Source organism: Gymnoscopelus microlampas (genome assembly GCF_963454915.1).
Source record: "Gymnoscopelus microlampas genome assembly, chromosome: 4".
NCBI classification, from domain to species: domain Eukaryota; kingdom Metazoa; phylum Chordata; class Actinopteri; order Myctophiformes; family Myctophidae; genus Gymnoscopelus; species Gymnoscopelus microlampas.
In genome coordinates this window covers 37555122-37577532 of record NC_139941.1, presented here as the reverse complement: position 1 = coordinate 37577532, position 22411 = coordinate 37555122, and the positions used below count along the sequence as shown (strand labels likewise).

Here is a 22411-nt window from a genome sequence, read left to right as displayed (position 1 = left end):
ACACACACACACACACACACACACACACACACACACACACACACACACACACACACACAGCCAAATAATTGTGTTCTCAGCAGGTGCCTGCAAACCAATAACACGACTCCATGATTTTGTGCATGGAGGAGAGGAGATGGGAGACAGATTAGTGGTAGCATTAGCTCTTTGTACTGTACACCAAATAACTCTGCACTGCAGGACAGCCGGGGTAATAGCATGCTAGCGCGACCGATGCTGTGTTTGTAATTACATCGGACGAGAGATGGTGATGGTACTGCGACTGAATAGAGCTGGCCGCTGCCACAGTGACACTTTAGACATTACGATGTTTTCATTTCCCCCCTTTTGGGTCTGTTCTTCATATTCTTCATATTGACCCCTTCTTATTCGACAAAATTGCCAACAGCACAGATGCTGTTGCACAACTGTCCCCTGGTTCACACTAGTACAATTACATTCACACCTGGGAGCTGTCCAATATTACTACACGCCATTGAAACGGGCAAACCGACGCAAAGCTTATTCCGTGGCCTGGCATGTCGATATACGTTTGGTAATACCTGCCTCAAAAAAGGTCCATCAAAGTTAAATTAACGCTGAAGATTTTACTGTGCACTTCCACTTCAGTGGCTAGAAGTTAAAGAATAACAGCATTGTATTTCTCATTCAGTAAACATCAGGTGGCACTGGAAGTAATCATTTTGAAAGTGGGGATTCAAAGATTGTTTTCTGATCAATAATGAGAGCTAATTAGAGTTTGTAGCAGTTGTTTAACAATAAATAATGCAATGGTATCCCTGGACTATTTTAAGGCTACTATCTACTTCTAATAGTCACAGGATTTTTTCATCAACTCAACTTATTTTTGGAATAATTAACCTCTACTGTATTTATCATCCTGGGTTTTTAGAAGACTATCCACGCCACATGTCCCTCACAGAAAATCCTCCAATTTGGCATAGTTCAAGAAGCAATTTGTATTCAATGTTCTTTGTTAAGGAAAGTATACCATATATTTATATCTGGCGGGGAATCAGACAAAGATCCCTCGAAACCAATTATTCTCGACTGATGCATAAAACACAAAGCCGATTAAGTGTGGGTGGGAGCCCTCGTGCATTCGAGACACAATCTGCACGAGAGACTTCCAACTTGCCACTCTGCTCTGCTTTACACCCTGCAGTCTGAAGGTCGAGTCGGATGAAATCTGAATTCTCAATTCCTATTGACTGCCATCTCTGGAGTCCTGGGTTGCTTGTCTGAATGAACAAGTGAGAACACAGATGGAGGTGAATCAGAGAGAGAACAATGAAAAGAAAGACAGGGAAGGAGGGAGAGGGAAGGTAAAGTAAAGACAGAAAGAGGGATGAAGGGATGAAGAGACGGAGTCAAGGAATGGATGGAGGATGGATTGAAGGTAGGGATTGCAGTGGGGGAAGGATAAATCAATGAGGGAGAGAAAGAGTTTGCAATGCGCTGTGAGCTTGGGACCTCTGGGGGGCCCCCAGACCCCACTTTGAGAAACCACTGAGATGGAGGAATTGGAAGAACTTACGTTCATGGGAATGTTCCAGGCCATGTAGACGTGGGACTTGTACTCGTCCATCCAGACCTCAGCAGCACGCAGGGCATTTCGCTTGGCATAGTAATCGATGTCGTTGTTGTATGGCTTCTTGGTGCGCTCGATGTGGGCCACTCTGGCGCACGGCAGGACCTCCATGCTGCCCCCGCACTGCCACACCTACAGCACACAAACGCAGCAAAACAACACAAGGTTTCTGCTTGAGCTCACAACTGACAAGCCAATATGGAATGTGACATAGTACTTGACTTAGTGTTTGAAGAACAAAATTTAAATATTGGAGACGTCATGAGAAGAACACTCAGAGATTCTCCTTTGCACAGTGCAGCACACTGCACACATACTGTAACTGAAAATGTGTTCACAGCAATGTTGGCTACAGTACATGCTTTCGGAAGAGCAGGTGACATGTGGACAGGAGAGATATCTTTACCCAGAACTCTGTTAGACACATCACTTTTTTGTTGTGCTGTTAACACCAGTAGGTGTGCAGTAGCATGTATCAAACCAGTAGGTGTACAATAGCATACGTATCATCATCATTTGTTAAAAGACCTTCAGCACTGATGCATTGATAGATGCCCCGCCCGCCCCGCACAGTAGCCCAACCCGTCCCGCAAAAATGAATATAAATCAACGACCCGTTCCGTAACCCGCAAAAGACGGCTTCTCAACACACAAGCAAGTCCATTCAATTGCTTTCCAGAGAGAGAAAGAGGGGGGGACAGAGGGAGGGACAGAGAGAGAGAGAGCGCACACACGAGAGAGAGAGAAGGTGCGTTTTTTTCTTCTGTGGGTTGACCCGCTCCGCCAGTCCCGCGATAATTGCGTCGTAATCTATAACCCGTCTGCCCGCCCCACGGTTCAACCCGCGGGACCTGCGGGCTACGGGTCGGCCCGCGCATCACTAACGCAGGATAAAGGTATGAAGAAGACCACATATGTTATTATTGTGTACACACACACAGGAATAATGTTGTGCTACCAAACAACAGATTGACACGATTAAGAAAAGAGAAAATCGTCAGACTCCACCTTTAACTATTCTGTATTGTCAGGTTTTTCCCCCCGTTAGTCTCCCTCCCATGTTTATCTTTACACGGCACACATTTGCTTGATACAGCAATTAGGTGTTACAGCCCATTATATTCTGCTGAAGTGAGTGAAAAAGCGCATGACAAATGATTCTGTAAACCAATGGCCTGTAAATACAAGTGTCCCCTGAGAGTCGTTCAGTGACAAGCCAGAAAAAAGAAAGAAACTACAGTACAAATAACAACACCTGCCCTTTGGAGTAATATGAAGTACTGTAGAGTCATATTTTTGTAATCTTCGTGGTCAGTACACTTTTCTCCAAAAAACACATGTACCCTTGCCTTGGCCCTCTCGAGTCCTGTGCCACTGCTACACTGTCTCCATTTTCTGACTTGTTAAAAGAAGATTTATCAACACGAGTGGACTGTCCATTATTCTATGCAACCTGTATAGTAAGTAACAACTATACAGTTGTTAGCAGTACTGCAAAAGAGAAAGACAAAATGAACATTTGATATATACACCCTATCCATTTTGGCCAAAAGAAATCCACCAAGGTATTGATTGACTCTAGACTCAGAGGCAGTGTGACATCTGACCGTGACAGGTTTGATACCGAAGGTTTCGAAATAGTGGCAGGCACGTCAGCTGATTGAGTGGTTTCTCTCTGCATTCTCTAAAAATATTTCCACACCCTTAAAATTGCTGTGAAATAGCTGAGGGCAAAAACATTATAGGTACAGTATGCAAATTTGGCAAACATCCCACACTGTGTGAAAGTGGCTTAGCAGCCAGTGGCAAACAGAGCAACTATAAGAATGGGACAGCATATGGTAATACCCTCCCAGCCGTACAAACTGCTGAATCTCCACCACCCGCGGTCTCTTAATGACAATCACCACAATGCCACCACAGATGCTCTGACAATTAACATTTCTCTGAACCTAGAAACTGTACCCCGCGCTTGGCGTTAATGTGTGGGAAGCGCTGCTAAACCACACACTCTCAATTAAGTCAAGAGCAAGGGGGAAGTCGTTGCAGCGTCGGCCATATTTATTTAACGACCGACAAGTAAATATACCTCCTCACGGATTAGGATAAAACGTACAGTATACGGTGGACAGCTACGGTGCACACACACTGACACACATCAGTGTCAGTGTGTGATAAGTCTGTTGTGTGGTACTGCATGTTTTTTGTTTGAACTGAGTTGTTTCAAATGGCAACGACAACAACGATACTCTATAAATGAGGAATGCACATCAGTAGAATGGGATATGCAGTGGTGTAGTGCATGCAACTGTAACTAGTGACATTTTGTGCACATTGAGTTTTGTGAAATATTACAGTTACTGTAAAATCCTGGGTGTTAACTCTGAGAGAATAAGAATGTAACTAAATGTGCCCTTTATTTGTCTATTTGTTTACAGCTGTACAGTCTCTGATTTACAATTTGATAAATTAACAGTCAGGATTTTACAGCAAAGTCCTCCTCAAATGTAAAAAGTCATATGACCTCGGGGTCATATGAGACACACACCAAGTTTGCGACCGATTGGTCGAACGTTTTCCGAGTTATGCCCGTAACAGAGGTCAGACACACACGCACACGCGCACGCGCACACACACACACACACACACACACACACACACACACACACACACACACACACACACACACACACACACACACACACACACACACACACACACACACACACACAGATGTGGTCAAATATAGAATAATAGATTAAACAATGCTCAAGTAGAAATGTGTCTGTCACTGAGTAGTACTGCTGTTTGCTACAGAGAGTTAGTAACCTCAGCCACCAACCTCCCATCTTCCCCACTGATGATTCACAGTGACCTTCTAAGATTCGTAGTAGAAAGCTTTATCATCAGACTTCCTCCATTTCAGCTTCAACAACGTACTGATCAATGCTAAACATGTGTGTCAGGATCAAACTAATTTAAAACAACTAGCCTCTTGTTAATTCAGCTATATGCCTTGATGACTGAGCCATACTTTGGCAATGTGTCTCTTGGGTTTCATTATCCAGGCCTTCGGTTAAAAATCAATACTCTCTATTGTGTACGCATACATGCAAGTGCACATATCTGTGTGTGAAGGTGCATGTGGCCTTGCACATGGGGTATTTTTGTAGATAATTGAGTAATTGCAGGCAGCCCAGCACTAAAAGCAGATTGAAGATCAATAATTGCCCTATGCCCATTTCCAGAAGGTCAGATACCTAGCTGGGTTTGTGTGAGCTACAATTTCCTTTCATGACGTTATACAGTAGAAGCATGGATGCCAGGTTGCTGGACACAAAGAGCCCATTATCTAGCAAAACCAAGCATTTCAGGAATGCTCTTTGATTGAACCCCATGTCAATCTTTAAAGCAATACAATACAAGTTTGCATGTTTGGCACAGTAACAGCTCTTGTTTGCCATTTGAGCAGTAATTCCTGATTTCAATCCTTTTCCCATGAATCTCCTTCCTCTGTTGCAACAGCACGAGAAACCAAATTCAACACAATTCCATCGGCAGAACACAGAGACAACTCAGCCGACAGATCAGGTACAGTAGCATCTCACCACTCAAACAGAGAGCGTCTCCTTTCAAACCCCAATGGTTCTATTGAGCCCCCCGCCCACAGGAGTGGCCCAATTCTCTCACAACTTGCTACAGAAATCGCTCATGCAAAACTATATAATCTCCTACCTTTCATTTTCCACCTTCACATGTGTCTCCTTTTCTAATAATCAAAAAGTGCTATATATTTCATCTCGCAATTTACTTCCGGATGGTTTGTTTTGCACCTTTTTCGCCACATCGGTCACGGGAAAGAAATAAGCGCTGCCGTGGTCTATGGAAACGAGCCCAAAAGTGCACCCAAATGAGCCCAACATCGCTTACACACAAAGCAGACCTGGCACCCCATTTCAACGTCACAGCAACATGCAGCCAATCAGCGTCGACGGCAACGCAGCCTACGCCAATCATGTGTGAGAGATCTACAAGCTATGGGGCAGAGACGCCGTGTGCCATGCACCGTATCTTAGCAACAACGAAAGCGCTCACTCTCATTGGTCGTGTCACGCTAAGAGCAGTTCCCAGACAATGGCATCTCAGAGAGCTTGCTGTAGTGTTTATATATCTATGGCTGTAGCCATCAGAGTCAGTCGCAGCGACGACGGACAGGGCGCTGTGATCGTTGGCATGTAGCTAACGCTAACGTGGTTGTCATGCCTGCAGCGGCTGTGCAATCACTTTGTCAACAATGCACGTTCGTGCGGTAACTGTTATTATTGCTGCTCCGTTAGTCCATTGTAGATGGTGTATGTTGTCTGTGTCTTCTGGTGTAGCTCCACAGCAAGTAACTTAAGTAACGTAATGGCAGGACCGCCCCGTGCAACGCACGTTTAGGCTGCATTATGGTCATGTAGTAATTTCAGATCATTTCGGTCCGATTAGGGCAGTGGCTACCCCCCCCCCCCTTAATCATATTTGAACCCCCCCAATTTTGTTTGACTCCGTTCCACAAGTCAAAATTGTGAAAATGGCAGATCTACAAGCTCACAACGCCTCACGTTGAGAGGCGTTGTAAGCTTGTAGATCGGCTATTTTCAACATGTTTGCCTCTCTCTTAAATTATTTGACACTGTGGCCAATGTTTTATAGTATAGTTTGTTGACTACTTTTGTTGCAGTAATGGTCTTTTCCTTTACTTTAGCTTTTTTATTGTCTCCGCCAGGCCGAAAGGGATGGCGCGAGAGTATGTTTTACCCCCTGTCCGTCCGACGGTCTGTGGATAGCTAATCTCCCGCATCATTGGCTTGATCGCAGCGCTACTGTGCACACACACTCCCTGGATGCCAATTCAGAACCTCTGCCCCATTTCTTTCACATGGCCCTGTTATAGTGCCACCAGGAGGCCGCTTCTTGCAAAACACATTTTCTCACAGTACTGCTACATATTTTGTCCTAACATCACGCAAATCGATACACACTATCTCTATAGTCATTAAAAAAAAACACTCTTTCAGATTTTTCATTTTCCATCCTGATTGACTAAAAATGGCTTCCAAAGTTTCCAGGACTGCTCCGTTTTGACCAAAATGCCTCAAATTATGAACACAGCATGCACTTTCCGTGCAACTTCGCACCCACATTCCCACTATGCCCAGCAAGACATTCCACTTGAGATTTCTCTAATCAGCCTCATGGTGGCGCTATAACAGTCCAATTTGTGTTTTTACCTATACCTGCACCAATCTGTGTACAACTTTGTATGTGCACTCTCTAGAGGTCAAGGAAAAACCTTTCCCCTGCATTTCTCACATCTACCATTTATAGCTCCACCAGGAGGCCGCCTTATGTACAACATATTTCTTTACATTACTCCTTCCGATTTTAGCTACATTTCACGCAAATCGGTACACATGACCTCTATAGTCATGTGATCAAGACGGATCTGTTTAATCTTTCATATTCCATCCCGATTGGCTAAGATTCACATCTAAAGTTTGCACAAAATGCCGCAAATCATGAATGCAGCGTCCGATTGTGGTCAACTTTGCACGCACATTCACACTATGTTGAGTGCTACCATTTTTACATTGGCCTGTGGGGGGTCCCCACCGACTCTACCTGGCCCTTAGGTGGGCCCCACCTAGGCAATTCTATGTGGGGCCGAGGTGGGTCTTAACTGCGATGCCCATGCGGGCTATACGTCGCTTCTACCTGGCCCTTAGGTGGGCCCCAACTAGCCACGTTTATGTGGGACCAAGGCGGGTCCTAACTGGGTTTGCCCATGCAGGCTTTCACTGGGTTCTACCTGGGCCCTAGGTGTACCCTAACCAACCAGAGTGCAGTGCCCATCGCTCCAAATGTTGTGACGTCAGGGCTCTCAATACTGCACATTGGTGGAGGAGGAGGGCCCGCAGGGCGCCCGCACACATCGCTGAACCAATGGTAGCCCACGGATGTTTCCTCTGGAGATTTAAAATCTGCCCCTCTATGCCACATATCATCCACGCTACAGGGTCTTCACTGACCGAGCCACGGCCCCACTGGCCCTCATGACGCTATGCCACTTATATGCGCTGCCAAGTGGCCGCGGGCGCTACGTGGGCGTGGCTGCGGGCTAGACGCGAGGCCCTGCGTAGCAGGGCCGAGCTTCTAGTTTCCTCAATAGCAATTCCTTCAATAGGATTGGCAGATCCCAACACTGCATGGTTTTATTATGAGCATCAAACATAACACCTTATTATTACAGTAAGCGGTCTCTCTCACAAGGTCACAAAGCAACCAGCTTTAACAGATGACATTACGAAAGTAGGCCTACCTTTCCCCATAATGAGCAAACTATTCTCTATAACAGACACTGTCATCTCAAATAAGGGATCCATTTACTTGTGTTCTCATTAACTCCAGGAGAAGAGTAAGGGGCGGTTTGCTGCTGTAAGGTCTTATGTGCTAAACCCTGTTTACATCAGGGAGCAGAGCAGACTTTAAGAGACTGAGTGTAAGTCATCTGTGTGTGGCTTTCATCTTATGCTGTTTGCTGTTGATCGACAGTGATAAGTGTGAGGATGTGAGTGACACTGTGCACACATGTGCGTGCGTGCGTGCGTGCGTGCGTGCGTGCGTGCGTGCGCGCGTGCGTGCGTGGGTGGGAAAGTGAAAGAGAGAGCAAACAGAGCAAAAGCACATCCCTCCACCAAACTGTATACCACATCAGCCTGCAGGATGCGCCTCCTGGATGTTGAAGGCGCTCCACATTGCAAATTATATAGAAAAAGGAGCTCTTCACGTATAAGGAGGAAAAGGGTCAGGGGGCACTTGATAAGGAGGGAAGAGAAGAGTTGCTAAATTAAGTATACTGACAACACAGCCAACATCCTGGAACACGGTGTCTGTGGAAAGTCTGTATTTGAACCTCATGAACTCTGGTCTGACCTTTCTCCAAAAGCACAAGGCATCCACTCTAGCTGGTGATTTGGAAGACAAAATAGGTGGCGCGCAGCACTGGCTTCATCGTGCGTGTCACACTCCAGGGTTATCTTATCACTCTACTCCATGCACACGCATGCAGGCACGTACGTACATACGCACACACTCACAGTCTGGTTCCAGCCCGCCAAGCTATTAGCAAAACAAATCAGACCAAATGGCTAATGTCCTATTTTTTTCCGGACACAAAAGACATCATGATAATGCAATGATTGCCCTACTCCTTCTGCTGGAAAATACATTGACTCCCCGCTGACAGCACCTTTACCGCTGGGCCTCTCTCGTCATGTACACTCGCATGGTAAATCATTGATCTGAAGGTGCAATTATCTAAGCTGACAAGTCACATTACAGCGTGTTTGTTCTGTATTAATTAAACCAGTCACTGCAAAATGGAATAGCATTCACAAACTGCCATCACGTTTTATACAATACTGAGTTAAACTATCAGTTCAGTTAAGCAAGGGTCTGTGATATGTTCCATTGTGGTTTTGAAGAAAGGTTTTCAGCTGAAAATGTGATTGTATAAGTAATTTTCTTTACTGTGATGATGTCAGTCTTTTATTCTGCTGAGACCTGTGCCTCATATACTGTATATAGGGGGTGTATAGTAAGTGATTTGTTTTTGCAAAAAATCTATATTCCGATAGCAATCATTGTTTGCTCACTCAGTAACAGAGGTCTCCCCATCTCTCCAGATGTCTAGTAACATACACAGACCTGTATTCACAAAATAAAATAAAAAATGTAGTTATCATTGATAGATTGGAAAAACATATTTCGGTAGTGTCTTTCTTGGCCTACTGGCAGCGTGCACAAAACATTTGGCACTGATTGTTCCAGCGGTTTGCGAGATTAACACGCGTGCGCGCGCGCGCACACACACACACACACACACACACACACACACACACACACACACACACACACACACACACACACACACACACACACACACACACACACACACACACACACACACACACACACACACACATACACACACACACACACAGAATGAAATACGTATCTCAAAATATGACACATACTGTATCTAAAAAATAATGAGAAACTTTTCAAAATAATGGCTTAGTATCATAAAATAATTTGTATGTGAAAATAATGAATTCTCCACTAAGTCACTATTTTTGAGAGTTTTCTCATTTTTTAAACACTAACTCAGAGTCATTCTTTTGTGACATTTCTCATTATTTTGAGATACTAAGTCATTATTTTGGTACAGTTTCTTATTGTAACAACTTACTTTTGTCATCACATTGGTGGAAATGGGCTTGCATAGGAAACAAAAGCCACTTGAAGGGCAACAGTTTTGCAATATGGAGCACCATACTGAATTAGCATCTAAGGCACTTCATAAAGTCTAAATACCAAATAATATATTTTCTCTAACTTACTCTTTTGACATCCTGCACTGTAGGTCTTTGGTGGTATATATATTTTTTTTTTATAAAAGCCCATTTGGCTTTGACCCCAAATAAAACTGCAGAGCACATCATTAAAAGGCAAGCACTTAATAGAGAGCATTCACTTTGATGTACTGGTAATGTAATTGCTAATTTAATTTGATTGCCACTGTACATGCAGTTACTTAATTGGGAACAGGGCCATTTGGGTGATATGCTCCACGTCGACTGCAGAAAACATGAGCCGTAAAGAAAGCACAAAGTGCTGTTAACAGTGGTAAACAGGCTTCAATCAGTTAACACATTATAATCAATACCGAGGCTGAGTTACAGACATTCAGTCAGTAGGGATCTGAGAATGGAAAGGGACCACAGAAGGAAGAAGATAAGTTTTAGAAATAGTTTTTACCTGTATCATTGCTGTGAGACTTATTGTTAACGTGTTGTCGTGTTGTGCACATAGCAATGTAAAAATGATCTTATGACTGAAATGTCCTGAACTAAATCTGAACGCAATCGCAAGAGGGACACAGATATGGGAGGCCAAACAATTCAAAAATCTGGCCAGTAAAAATAACACAAAAAAACACACTAAATTGACCGATAAAGTGTACAAAAAACAAACCAAACAAATACCAAAACAATGAAGTTCGGACGACAAACTCAGTTATTCATATGCATTCATTCATACTGAGGTATTCAGCAGGGTAGCACATGATGTCGACTGGGTCACACTGACCTATCCAGCTGCTCACTATAAAGTACAGTACATGATCTGGGCCAGTCTACAGGAAGTCCCCCCCCCCCCACTCCTTAAAAATGCACTCTAGTCTGTCAGTATTAGTGCAGTAATACGGTTTCTCCTCACCTCTCTGAGTCGCTTCCTACAGCTTGAGGTCCCCCAAGGGCATCCTGCTCCACTAGTTGCAATGAACATATCATTTGAGGCACATTTATATCCAGTGTGCCTGATGGTACCTGTGAGTGCAAACATTTTCAGCTTGGGTGGTCCCAATGGGAGTAGAACCTATTAACTCTGGATGTATTTGTGCCATATACTGTATGTGCTTCTCACTGACGTACTGTACACTGTGAAAGGAACCCCTGACCCTGGTAATATTGGTGTCATGCTCACTCTTTTGAGCAACAGGAGTCATGCTTAAGCACATCTGCCTAAGGTGGTACTTTTCACATTAAAAAGTATCTATCGAGTCCTTTTGTCAGTCAGGGTAGAAAGGAGGCAGAGAGGGAGGATTCAGAAAGGAAAGAAGCGGCTTGTGGGACCACGGTTAGGATGATGAGACAGCTGCTTTGAGGTCACATGGTCTTTATATTTCACCTCATTCTGCGAGGCTGCTGAGCGATTTGACAGACAGGGTGGAACAATGTCCTGCAGGAATGAACAGAGGAGAGAGAGGCCTCAGGTTTGTCTGAGTGACTGGATCTGTCGCCAGGGGGTCACACAGAGTTCACCTCTGCCTTTATTGCCTGTTCTCTATGCATGACTGATGTCAAGGGCAACAGACTTGGGACTGACTGCAAAGCACCTACCAATAAATACAAAGCTCGCCATGATGGCTAGTGGTGTTGGATGGCAATGAAGCATAGCTTGTCTGATATTATTGTCTTTGAAGTGAAGACGACAGAAGTCTGAAAAAAGAAAACAAGAATAAATATGACTTGACAGTCATATTATTAGCAGCTGCATGCTGTGAAAGTATCAATCCTGCACACACACACACACACACACTGGCCATGCGCTGTTTCACCGGTGTCGTATTTCCACATTCCATTCAAACAGCTGTGAGAGGGGGACGGAGGGGGAGCGACACACACACACACACACACACACACACACACACACACACACACACACACACTGGCCATGCACTGTTTCACCGGTGTCGTATTTCCACATTCCATTCAAACAGCTGTGAGAGGGGGACGATACATGTCGCAGGACAGCCAATGAACAAATACATGTCGCAGGACAGCCAATGAACAAATACATGTCGCGGATGACCACGTCTGAGCCTGTTTCTAGAGCAGCTTGGCAGCTGCTAAAAGGAGAAGAATGCAGGCCTCTTGTCTAGTGCTGCCCTCCTGAGAGTTATTGTAATACATTGTGCATTGTTTTAAAAATGATTTGGTAAAAGTTTATCAATGAATACGTGCTCATGTGCTGTCTGTGCAAGGTTACGCATGTGTTCACCCAAACACATTTGACATTTTGTCATACTGCTATGAAAATCAATGCCGGAGCTAACAGCTTCTTCCTATGAGCCATCACACACGTCAGATAATTGGCATTATGGACTCATGGCTCTTGACACATGCAAAAATCAATGAAGATGTAGCCAGTGTTATGGGTATAGTTATGGCAGACATGATTCTCCATCAAGCAGTCTCTGTCAAGGTCACTTATTCACAATAAGGTCACATTAATCACTGCTGGGTCAACCCCCGTAGACTTGACATCCCATTTGGAACACCTCCAACAGTCTTGGTAAGACAGGATAATCATTTTCCTTAAGGTTATCCGGTCCCTATAGTCCCACCCACAAATAGTTCTGTGTCCCTTTCAGATCAGGAATCATGTGTACAGGTCTACTACTGTACACACAGATACATCCTCAGTTACATGCAGAGAACTCCTCAGTGTTGATCTACAGTAATATGCTGCAAGTTTGATCCAATTGTATTTATTCATGTATTCAATTTAACTACAATCAAATGCAAGGAGTGTCATGTTATTATATCATCTATTCTTTGCTGCTATGCAATACAATGTTTTTGAATGTCTGTTGCTCACCATGAATCTGAAAGAGGCTGTTGACCTCCATCCAACTGATATTACATTTCTCTCAGTCTGATTATTTTACTGATTTCAATATTCTGCTATTGATTGGATTTGTCGTTCAACCAGAGGGTGATGTAGCATGGCACAGCTAAAGTCGAGACTTTTTGCTGCTTAGAGGGCCCCTAAAACCCAGACCCTCAAAAACACAATGCAGGTAGAGGAGATGCAAGACTGCCATGACCCAAACCATCACCACCACCAAACTAGAAAAAGTGCTCCTCGGAGCACAGATCTCTGCCAGGTCAGGTAGGTTATTGTGGGCCAGCAATGTTCAAAATTCGCCAATCAGGATGGAATATGAAACATTTGACAGATCCATCTTGATCACCTGACTATAGAAATAATATGTACCGATTTGCGTGATGTTTGAACAATTCTGTTGGAGTAATAGCAAATATTTGTTTGGCAAAAATCGGCCTCCTGGTGGCGCTATAACAGGACAATGTGAAAAGGGTGGCATGTCTTCCTTGGCCTAGTGGGAATGTGCATGCAAAGTTTCACGGCAATCGGACGCTGCGCTTATGATTTGAGGCATTTTGTTCAAAACAAGCCACTCCTGCAAACTTTACATGCCAATCTGAGCCAATCAGGATGGATCATGAAAAATCTGACAGATCCATGTTGATCACATATATAGATAATGTGTACAGATTTGTGTGATGTTTGGACAAAATCTGTAGAAGTAATATCAAGAAATGTGTTTTGCAGAAATCTGCCTTCTGGCGGCCGATATGAAAAATGCAGGGCAGAGGTTTTTCCTTGGCCTTCGGCCTGGCGGAGACAACAATAGATACAGGCACAATCAAGGCCTAACCCTGGCAAGGTCTACCCATTGAGCTTCACAGAAGCACATAACTACACATTGTCATTGTAAAAGAATAACTAGATCCCAGTGGATTACACGGGAATTCCAAAGCCGTATCGCTTCCAAACAAAGGTGGGTGAATCTTTAAGCAAACCCAAGCAAGAGGATTTACATTGAAGCTGCTCTGAAATCTTTACAATTAACAGGAAAGAATAGCCTCACATCCACAGGCTGGTTGTAGCCACTTGAGCTAATGAGTTGTGTGTGCTCCCTTGTGCCTGGGGAGTTTAACACTTCTCTCATTTTAATATATTATTCTAGACTTTTTGTGCCCAAGGGACTTCTCTATGCAGAAGACTACCCTGTTTCAATGGCACACCAAGAAATGCTCATTAGAAGCATGGAAGGTGCATAGATGATGTGCATGCTTGGCTTCCTTCATCCATCTTCTTGACGTTACAGAGAAACAGACAAGTCGTCAATTTGTAAACATAGCTGTGCCACATTGATAACTGCCAAAATATCTAATTCCTGGTTAAACAATGATAAAGAAATAATACATAATTATAACACAGAATTGTTATTATAAACACGAAACCAGAAATGTCAAAACAATGTCAAAACAGTCAACATTCACCTATGTCCTTGCTGTACTATCAACCAAAGTGTACTATCTGTGGATTGTCCCTTCATTCACACTAATTCTCATTTCCGTTTTGTTGATATTCTTGCCCACAGGTCTGTGAATAACAAACAGTTACTGTAGCATTCACAGTTAGAGTCAGTCCATCCCCAAAACTCTGAGGCACTAGCGATCCCTGCCCCCCTCCCCCGTTCTGATCTATACATATTTGTTTTCCTTTATTGATAAATTGATCTAGCTATATATAAAAGACAGATTTGTCATTTGCATACAAGTGGCATTACTGTAAATAGATGGTGTATGAAATCAAATGTGTTGTACCTGCCAGGTACTTAAAACAATAAGGTTAATAAGGTGAGGCCATGGATGGAGCTCTCTCTCTTTGATCTCTGCTCTGCATAGTTTTTCCTCCCATGAAAATCGATCAAACTACAATAATAAGGAATGTCTATCTAGCACCCTGACATGTGAAGGATAAAGCAAGCTGTGAAACTTACATGAAATGTAACATTATTTGTTACATTGTGTGTTTTGCTTACTTTGCGACTGTCTGCTAGTTTAATTGCTTTATTGGTTTAAGTACTTTGCAAATAGATTACCGTTTTTATTCAGTGTTCATATGTTAAAAGGATTATGTATTTGCACTGTATTAGCCATACTGGTGACAGTAGATTTATAGTGTTGTCTGTTGACAATGTGTTGATCTGTGAGCCCACCTGCTATTTACAGATATAACTGCCACATTACCTGTAGCTGTAGCCTATATATGCTCGACTCAGTTCCTTTAATATGCAACTCTCTGGACTCCTGCACTCCAGCAGTATAAAGGATTCTCTGTCTCTGACTGGTATTATTTCCATAGTGTATAGGCTTACCAAGTTAACCATACCATAATGTGCACTTCCTCACAGATGGTGTTTATTGAGAACATCTTGCCCCCTCCTGACAGAGGCTAAAATCGTGTATGCAAGGAGGTACAGTACCTGAAGGGAATTAGAAGAGAGAACTCACACAGGATAAAGGATAAACAAGTGAAAGTGTAAGTGATGACACAAATAAATGAGCAGACAAAATTGGAACTGGAACACTAAAATAAATAAGCTGATAAATGTGTACTCTCTCCTGATTGGCAGAATTTCGCCACGCACTTCAACATTTATTTTCTGTCTATTAAAGAGCTGGAGAGACAGGGAGACACCTGTTACTGAACACTTTATAGCAATGGTTACTTTCACAATATAAAGCTTTAACCTTTTAACCAAAGAATATCACTTTTATCACCTTTAACAGCAACAAGTATAAAGGAATGTGCTCTTAATTCATGCCAGCAATACTTTTTTAGAAGAATTGGTATCAGTTCCTTTCCCCCAAAATATTTTGATTCTGGCTTGATTCATTTCTTAATTGCAGAAGGCAGTGCTGCGATGTTAGGCTGCCTCCATCTGTAGCACACTCCAAAAGATGAGGCTCAAGGAGCCAGCCTCCATCTAAACACTAGTATTAGCCAGCTGGGTTGTGTTGACAGACAGATATAGAGGGAGAAAGGGCAAGATGGAAAGACACAGAGAGACAATTCTATCATAGTGCCCCATATTCCTAAAGCTGGTTGTAACAGAAGGGCATCTGAAATTGCAGCTGAATCAGTGCATCTCGCTGTAGGTCCTCAGTTGATTTGGCCCCTGTTGGATGTTTCACTTTCTTCTGCCAAATAAGTCTAAGACACCTACAGTGCCAGGAGAATTTTGGACTAACCAAAAAAAACAACCTAAGTCTCGCTGGACGAGATTTAAATCTCGAGATTTAAATCTCGTCTAGCAAGACTTCGTTTTTTTTTTTTTTGCATAGTGTTCTGTCACTATGAACGTCAGATCTAAAAAAAAAATACAAAAAAATCTATCAAAATATGCGATCTAACGCAAGGCCTATCCGTGCACGTTTTAAGCTGTGGCGGACCCGGGATGGAGTTATGAAGTTTTTCTACTGTACCATTCATCCTAAGATATGATAACATCATAGAAAAGGTAAGAAAACCGTAGTCCAAAATTCTCCTTTAAGCATACAGATTCAAACAATTCAATAATAATTGGGATCCGCACTTGTCAAAGTTTATTTCCTGGTGTTTATGCTCTGAATGAGAGAGAGAGAGAGAGAGAGAGAGAGAGAGAGAGAGAGAGAGAGAGAGAGAGAGAGAGAGAGAGAGATGCTGATAATTTGCTATTATTAATTTAAAAGAAAAAAACAAGTATTGTGAAATGCACAATCCATTTGAGATCATGTTAATTACCTCATGAGTGTGTGTTTAACGATAGGTGGGGAATACATGCAGTCACACTCCAAAGAGGTCCTTAATTAAGTTTATGATTCCTGCCAGATAATAGGTCCACTGACAAGGTCTGTCTAATTAGTTGTCCCTCTGGGCCCAATCACCACTGGAAGCTGTCTTTGATGTACAGTATACTGTATAAGGAAGTCATGTCATACAACAGTAATTCAGTTAGTTAAAAACTCAAAGGAATATGCTACCTATCACTGTTAGAAAGCACTCTAGCAGTGATATTTTCCAATTGCAGTGGACTGCATTCCTGCAAACCGCAATCTGAAGCCACTACAACAAACAAGAATACTGTATCAGATTGAGTTATCCAAGCACAATGCCCTCAGATCATAACACTGTGTTTTAGAATGGCAAGCCTATGGTAGATTTATGTGAAAAAACAACTTTCGAACACACTGAGAGCAGATGGAGTACAGAACTGTGCTACACCTGATTTAATTTGCAATGAGAAGATATCCAGTTGTTCTGAACACTCAGTTTTCATATTTGTATTGTATCTGTTCTTCCTGCCTATCATCAGTTTCAGAGCTGCAAGCTGAAACGTATACAGTATTATTGAACCAGGAGTAAGTAACTCTCACTCCATTAAGCCCCGGTGGATTGATCCAGGCCACTAAATAATGCAGGCATTGAAAAAGACAAATGATTGATCAATAGCCAATGCTCTCCCTTATTGTTACCTGCACACAGGAGTATATTGACAAAAAGCAAGGGGCTCCTCCCATGTTCCAGCTATATGACGAAACGTATTCTGGAAGAATGAAATTGGTCATGCAGCAGGGCAGTAAGACTGTGGCCAATAGAGGGAATTCACATTACAGTTACATACAGCAAGAAGTCAATAATTGATTTATGGAAGCGACCAGGTTTTCTGCTAGAATGATCCCTCCCATGCTGAGGATCCAGCAGCATTCCTCATCGTGGCATTTATCCAATAACTCTCCGCTTTCATCGTTGCAGTCTGATGAACTTCTATGGCCGAATTGCTCAGCAGCCTGAGATTTGTACCGATCTTCAGGAATGGCTCTGTTTGTTAGAAAAGGCCCACATATGGTTAGGCCCCCTCCATCATTTGCTGCTCACTAGATGTGTATATGCTGGGGATTTTGCAGCTGTCCGAATGGCTGGTGTCCACAGATGGTTGGGACTTAATGTCAGGTCCTAATGACATAGCTACCCTTTCCAAGGTGACAGATTTTATTTTATTTTCGCTGTGGAGAGCTAGGGAGGCTAAAGCACACCACAGTGTTTGAATGTTGGTGTTTTCTTTTCTTTTCTTTTTATATCTTCAGAGTTTGTTTCGCATTAGGACAGTGTAGTGAAACAGGAAATGGGTAGAAACATGGAAAGCGACATGGAAGACATGACAGGAGCTGTGTTTGAACTCAGGTCCTTGTGACTCACAAGTAGCATATGGTCATTGCGGTAACTCGCTGTGTCACTAGGCAATTATTTCAAGTCTCTCTATGTTTACCTACTGTATACTAAAAACACCAACATGCAAGCAAATGTAGATTGAACCTAATTCTGACTCAAATATGTTTTTGAGAATGTGTTTAACTTAGAAAGAAAAAATAACTACAACTCAAGAAATCACGATATGGGAGAACGGGATCAGATGAGCCATTCTTTTGCATTTTCCATTATTGTGGCCAGGAAAATACAACTTTCAAAACAATAATAAAATATGTTATGTTCCCATGCTATAATAGTCATAGAATACGATTTTGACAAAATTAAAGAAAAATATTGCAAATTTCACATCTGATCTATAAACTCAAGTTGCAACAAGGATTAACGTTACCTGATGTGTGGTACCACCTTACACCTACTCCCCTCAGACACATGAATCATTACTGTATATCAGGAGCTCAATAAAATCACTTTAGTTTGAAGAAAAAAAAAACATTTTTGGATTTTACAAACTACATGATCCAAACCAACCTTGGTACTACATACTGATTTATTTTTATTTTTTGATTCCTTGAAACGTAGGGTGTCTTATCTTGCCCAATGGCTGAACCTTACCCTGTTCTCCCTACTGTACATTTATAACAACAGCAAACCATCTGCATCTCCTTATCATGTTGCATGAGCTCAGCAGATCCAGATGTGAAGCAGATGTCACAATAACCTAAGAGCAACAACAGATAGCACCTGACCAACTTTTTTTCTGTTTTGAAGCAGCACCTGTTAAGAATTACACAGAAAGAGTGGAATAGCTAGATGGACTTGAGCCCACATTAATTTCAGGCAAGAAGCATTTGCTTTTAAAATGAGTGTGGCGTGTGGGCCTGTGTAATTGGCTCAATGCTTGTCTGAAAACAAAATGAAACTGAAATGCAAATCAGTTCTGATGGTTACAAAAACTCTATCAAATTGTAATAAACCTTAGATGCTCTGTGTAAGTGAAGTGTAATTACAATCCTCCTCTGTGGTACCTTGTGCTGCAGCTACAGCAGATTTTAATTAGCTTTATTCTCTTCACTGTGGACAGATTATAACCACAGGCGCCTGGAGGCACAGCCCATGAGGTTAAAAACACGGGCCTTAAAACAAGAAGGTGTTTATTAATTACTGTGGAGTTCTACTTGCTTAAAGAAGTACCGTAACTGCACATGGGGCGTGTCAAGGGTGTCAAGCTCAGAGGACTCTATGACACCATTATGCCAAAACCTAGAATTCTTGTTCTGTGTTCTCCAGCAGGAAGGTGGGGCCTAATTGTGAGATTTTAACTCTTACAGTGCTGTGGAAGTTGGGGTTATTGATCATATTGAAATATTATGATACAATGACAAAGCTTATCAAAAGGTATGCACAGATCATTGCAAGTATAGTCCAATTAATAGTTGCCACAAAGTTACAGTATGTGTTCTCTGGGGGACTGATTTTTAGCGGCACTAGCCGCTCTATACCTTTAGGTATAGAGCGGATATTAGCCCTCTATACCTGGCTTTTGCGTCAACGTTCTGATTGGTCAGGCTCGCCAAGGTTCTGATTGGTCAGGTCCGTCAACGTTCTGATTGGTCAGGCCCGCCAAGGTTCTGATTGGTCAGGTCCGTCAACGTTCTGATTGGTCAGGCCCGTCGAGGTTCTGATTGGTCAGGTCCGTCAACGTTCTGATTGGTCAGGCCCGTCGAGGTTCTGATTGGTCAGGTCCGTCAACGTTCTGATTGGTCAGGCCCGTCGAGGTTCTGATTGGTCAGGTCCGTCAACGTTCTGATTGGTCAGGCCCGTCAAGGTTCTGATTGGTCAGGCCCGTCAACGTTCTGATTGGTCAGGCAAGGGAACTATTCATGACATCAATATTATATCATGAATACAAAATTAGATGGTTTATATAAACTGTAAAAGTCCGGAACATAAACACTCTGGGTACGGCTTATAAATTGTATAGATTATTTCATAACACATACATATCTTTCTGGTACCACATGTATACACACGGACACACAAAGTTTATTCTTTAGGTACCCACTCTATCAGCTATGACAGATCAGTTTTTGCCACTTACCTTGGAATGCATTTGGTGATTCGCTTCCAATGGCACTATTTAGTGCCACTGGAAGCCTTGAAATAAATTTACAGAGATTTAATATTGTTTCTCTAGTATTTCTCTGTGTGTACGTATGTCCGTGTCTATGTCCAGGTGTATGTCCATCCTTATGTTCGTCCTCTGTATTCTTATTAACTGGGGTATAAACTAATATTGATATTATATATTATATATTAATATTGAAACACATATCTATGACAAAATATATCAAAGGCGCCGCTACCTTCACACAGGTGTGATTTCTTTTTGTCTACATGAGACAGGGTTTAACCACAGATTTGTGCATCGTCCGTTGGTGAATGAGTCCGAGTGTCAACTTTGTCACATTTCATCATTCTTCAAAGTCTGTGTTTTCTGAACACAAATAAAACTAAATACGTTTCATTCCACAGTGTAATTAAGTGTTATTACTAAGCAGTACATTGTCACCTTCTTAAAAATAATGGCCTATGTAATTTTTAGAAAACTGAAAAAACAAACTATATGATATTTCTTAATCATTTCACCCAAAAAGCTTATAACAATATATACAAATAACACAGTCTGTCAGTTATGTAACATAATCAGGCCAATTTGTGTTTTGTCAAATGCAATTGTAAACCTGACTTAGGCCAAATTATTTGTGGAGTAACTGACTTACTCCAATCACAAGACAATGACTTAAGCCCCCAAAAATGGCCTAAGTCACATTAAAGTCACATTAAAGACCTACCAAAGTCACTTAGAGTAGGCCAGGCCCATTATAGTACTGGGGTGGGAACAGCATGATCCTTTTCAATAAGGATATAGGCGATTTTACCAGAGGTGGCCAGTGACATGAAGAGCTAATTTACTGTAGGAAAAAATGTCATTTTCCTCAAAAATGACATGGCATGGTAGGGTTAACCTGTTAACCTTTGATATAGAGTTCATGTAGATTTACATGTGGAGCTAGAGAGTTCCCACTGTACAATACTGCCCGAAGGGACATGGACATAAAAGGCAATGTTCTGCTCTCCCGCGGTTGCTATATCAGCAAAGCCACAGCGAGACAGAGAAGGGTGAGGTGAGAGACGCATGATGCGAAAAATGTGTATTGACAGTTCTGGCAGAATTCATCATCTCCATCCTTGGCTGTTGCCCTGTTTCTAAACTCATCCTTGGTGGTAAGCGGAATTTTAATTCCCAGACATGTACAGTAGGTTGTGAACAAGTTTTGAAAGGAAAATAAATGTTTTAATAATAATCCAAAACGCATGCCAGAGGGCAAAATGAGCTACTTTAATTCTGTCTTGCTATAGCACACAAGATGCACCTGCACCTGAGATAAATATAACGGAGGAGAGTCTGCCTCATATTTTAACAGTTATCTGGCAGCTTGCAATCTATACAGAAGTCATCTTGATGGAATAGACTACATGTGCCTGTCCAACACTAGGAATTGCACTCTGTTACATCTCACACAGTGATGGAAGTACTCAGATGTTTTACTCAAGTAAAAGTAGGAATACCACAATGAGGGAATACTCTGGTACAAATTAAAGCATTCAAAAGTTTAGTTGAGTAGAATTTAAAAAGTAAAGGCTTCAAAGCATACTTACAATACCAAAATTAAAAGCACTCATGCAGAATGGCCCATTTCACAATTGTGTAATTGGATTGTAATTAGCTATAATTACTATATTACTATATTATACTATATTAATTAATCAGCTAATGTATGTTTTGTTTTAATAATCTAAATCTGCACAGTAACGTAAATAAAGCTGTCATATGATAAAAATAAATTGTAGTGACGAAAAAAGTGTATATATATAAATACTCAAGTAAAGTTAGCGTACCTCAGTACAGTACTTCAGTTTATGTGCTTAGTTATTTTCCACCACTGGCTTGGCCTTTGTACTACTAGTCTTGCCATTCTTCTCTGTGCTCATCACTTTCTCTTCACATCCTGCCCAGTAAATTATCCTTTTCTAAAGAAAGAAAAAGAACACTCCAGCGAGAGCTGTCTGATCTAGTTTCCTTCCTCGCAGCTGTGTTTTATTCTCCTACATGATTACTCAAAATTGACAACCACCACTATGTACATCGAACCACAACCACCACACAGTGCTATGTACATCCAACCACCATCACACAGTGCTATGTACATCCAACCACCACCACAC

At 42.1% G+C, this 22411-nt stretch overlaps 1 protein-coding gene across 1 annotated transcript in view; it reads right to left on the bottom strand.

Moving 5' to 3' along the window:
- The window catches only part of galnt9 (polypeptide N-acetylgalactosaminyltransferase 9), a gene marked incomplete at both ends in the record, with an annotated part of 114863 nt that overhangs the window by 20166 nt on the left and 72286 nt on the right, over positions 1-22411 (bottom strand). Inside the window, one exon of the mRNA XM_084055103.1 lies at positions 1559-1744. Within this exon, the coding sequence (XP_083911229.1) occupies positions 1559-1744 (186 nt within the window). The remainder of the gene's footprint in view (positions 1-1558; positions 1745-22411) is intronic.